Source organism: Arvicola amphibius, chromosome 7 (genome assembly GCF_903992535.2).
Source record: "Arvicola amphibius chromosome 7, mArvAmp1.2, whole genome shotgun sequence".
Taxonomy (NCBI): Eukaryota; Metazoa; Chordata; class Mammalia; order Rodentia; family Cricetidae; genus Arvicola; species Arvicola amphibius.
In genome coordinates, this window is record NC_052053.1 from 324,002 (window position 1) to 326,346 (window position 2,345).

Here is a 2,345-nt window from a genome sequence, read left to right on the forward strand (position 1 = left end):
GGTCAGATGTTTAATAAAGTTGTTTTGTGATTAGCTAAGTTCCATGAATTTATTTAGGCAAAATCATACCACCATCCTCAGATACCAGTTTATCCATATTTATGTGTCCATCCATGGCTTATAATGACAGGTATGAAAGAGGTTTGCTGAGAAGTGTTTTTGTATGAATCTGAAATGCCAAATATTTTGAAATGTTAATTACTCTGTTTTGATTGTACTCTAAACATATATTCTTGACAATAATGACCTATTTTTTTCTGCAGTTAGCATAAATCTCTCTTTTTTCTGTCTCTCTTTCTCTCTCTTTTAGTCTTCCCAGAAGTAGCACAGAGTTTTTCCTAAACTGGCATATGGCAGTCATGGACGAGAAAAACTGCACCTCTGTGACAGAGTTCATTCTCCTTGGCTTTTCTGATGACCCCGAGCTGGCAATCTTTCTGTTTCTGCTGTTTCTTCTCATTTACGGAGTGACAGTCATAGCAAACTTGGGCATGACTGTGCTGATTCAAGTCAGCTCTCAGCTTCACACTCCCATGTATTTTTTTCTCAGCCACCTGTCCTTTGTGGATTTCTGCTACTCCTCCATCATTGTGCCAAAGGTGTTCACTAACATCATTAACAGGGAAAAAGTTATTTCTTACCTGGAATGCATGGTGCAATTTTATTTATTTTGTGCTTTTGCTGTCACTGAGGTCTTTCTATTGGCTGTGATGGCCTATGACCGCTTTGTGGCCATTTGTAACCCACTACTGTACATGGTCATCATGTCCCCAAAGCTTCGTATGGGACTGGTATCTGGCTGCTACCTCTATGCGTCAGTTTGTTCTCTGATTCACCTCTGCTTAGCCCTTGACATCCCATCATTTAAGTCAAATGTGATCGACCACTTCTTCTGTGATCTGCCTCCTCTCTTAAGTCTTGCTTGCTCAGATGTTACCAAGAATGAGTTATTCCTGTTCATCATTGTCAACTTCAATGAGATTCTCACCATTGGAATCATCTTCATCTCCTATTTGGTAATTCTTGTCACCATCCTGAAGATGCGCTCTGCAGAGGGGAGACGCAAAGCCTTTTCTACCTGTGCCTCCCATCTCACGGTCATCATTGTCTTCCATGGAACAATCCTCTTTATTTATTGTCAGCCAAGCTCTGGCAATAGTGTAGATGTTGATAAAGTAACTACAGTTTTCTATACTGTGGTCATTCCCATGCTGAATCCCCTGATCTACAGTCTGAGGAATAAGGATGTGAAAGAAGCTCTCAGAAAAGTGTTAGGTTCTAAAAAGAATTCTCTCCTACAATTTTTATATTGCAAAGCTTAAGGATCTATATTGAAGTCCCACTTATTGACAAATATATTAATTGAATATGGAGCATAGAAAAAATAAAGATTACACAAGGATATTTATTAATGACTCTTAGCATTCATATATCTCTTTGAATCTCTATTTCCAAAAGGAGGAATGAGGGATTTTAATGGTTGAATTTATGATTGTTCTTTATTTTGTAGCATTTTAAGCCAATAAGAGTTACAATAAGGTACAGGCACTATTTTTTTTAAATATTACAAACCTTTATTACTGCATAGTTTAAGGAATATATGATCCATTTAAAAATGACTTCCTGATATTTTACAGTGAATAACAAATTTTGTCAAGCAACTTATACACAAGTATCTGGACTTTATACACTAGCATATATCATATATACAATAGGCCTTTTGGTGTCTCCTATACTCTTTGATATTCATAGTAATATTTATTTACAAGAATCCAGGAAATATTAATTGCCTATCATAACTCAAGAAGCTTTGGGTCCATTTTTGTTTATAGTCCTTTGTGTTATTTAGCCTTTGTGTTTCTCTGTATTGGGCTTTACAGTCATTGACCTGTCTCATCAATGTCTGCATTTATGACTTATAATTGAATTTTTCTACTATATCTTGAATCTAGTGAGAGTAAAGCGTATACTTCACTTCTAAGTGCATTTCCAGTCTCTGTTAGTTCTTTGCATATGTAGTTGACTTTAATAAAATATTCCTTTGCCACTCTTTACAACTACCTAATCAATTGTTCCTTCAGGCAGACTTGATTCATGCTTCACTTTTACAATCCAGGATGATTTATATCGATTTCCACCTCATGTTTACTTGTTCAAGTAAAACATTTTTTAAAATAATTATTTTATTTTTAACAAAGAAAATAAACTATCTTTTTTTTCATTTTACATACAAATCCCAGTTCCCACTCCCTCCCCTCCTCTTATTCACTCCACCTACCCCTCCCAAATCCTCATCCACTCCTCAGAGAGGGTAACACACATTGCTTTTTGGGAGGTCCAAAACC

The 2,345-nt window shown here is 36.1% G+C and overlaps 1 protein-coding gene across 1 annotated transcript; it reads left to right on the plus strand.

Annotated features, from left to right (window-relative positions):
• The first annotated feature begins 359 nt into the window (after positions 1 to 359).
• On the plus strand, positions 360 to 1,322 carry LOC119818781 (olfactory receptor 5L1-like). Its single transcript, XM_038336560.1, has one exon. It carries the CDS (start codon positions 360 to 362, stop codon positions 1,320 to 1,322), a length of 963 nt encoding a protein of 320 aa, XP_038192488.1.
• Positions 1,323 to 2,345: the final 1,023 nt, after the last annotated feature.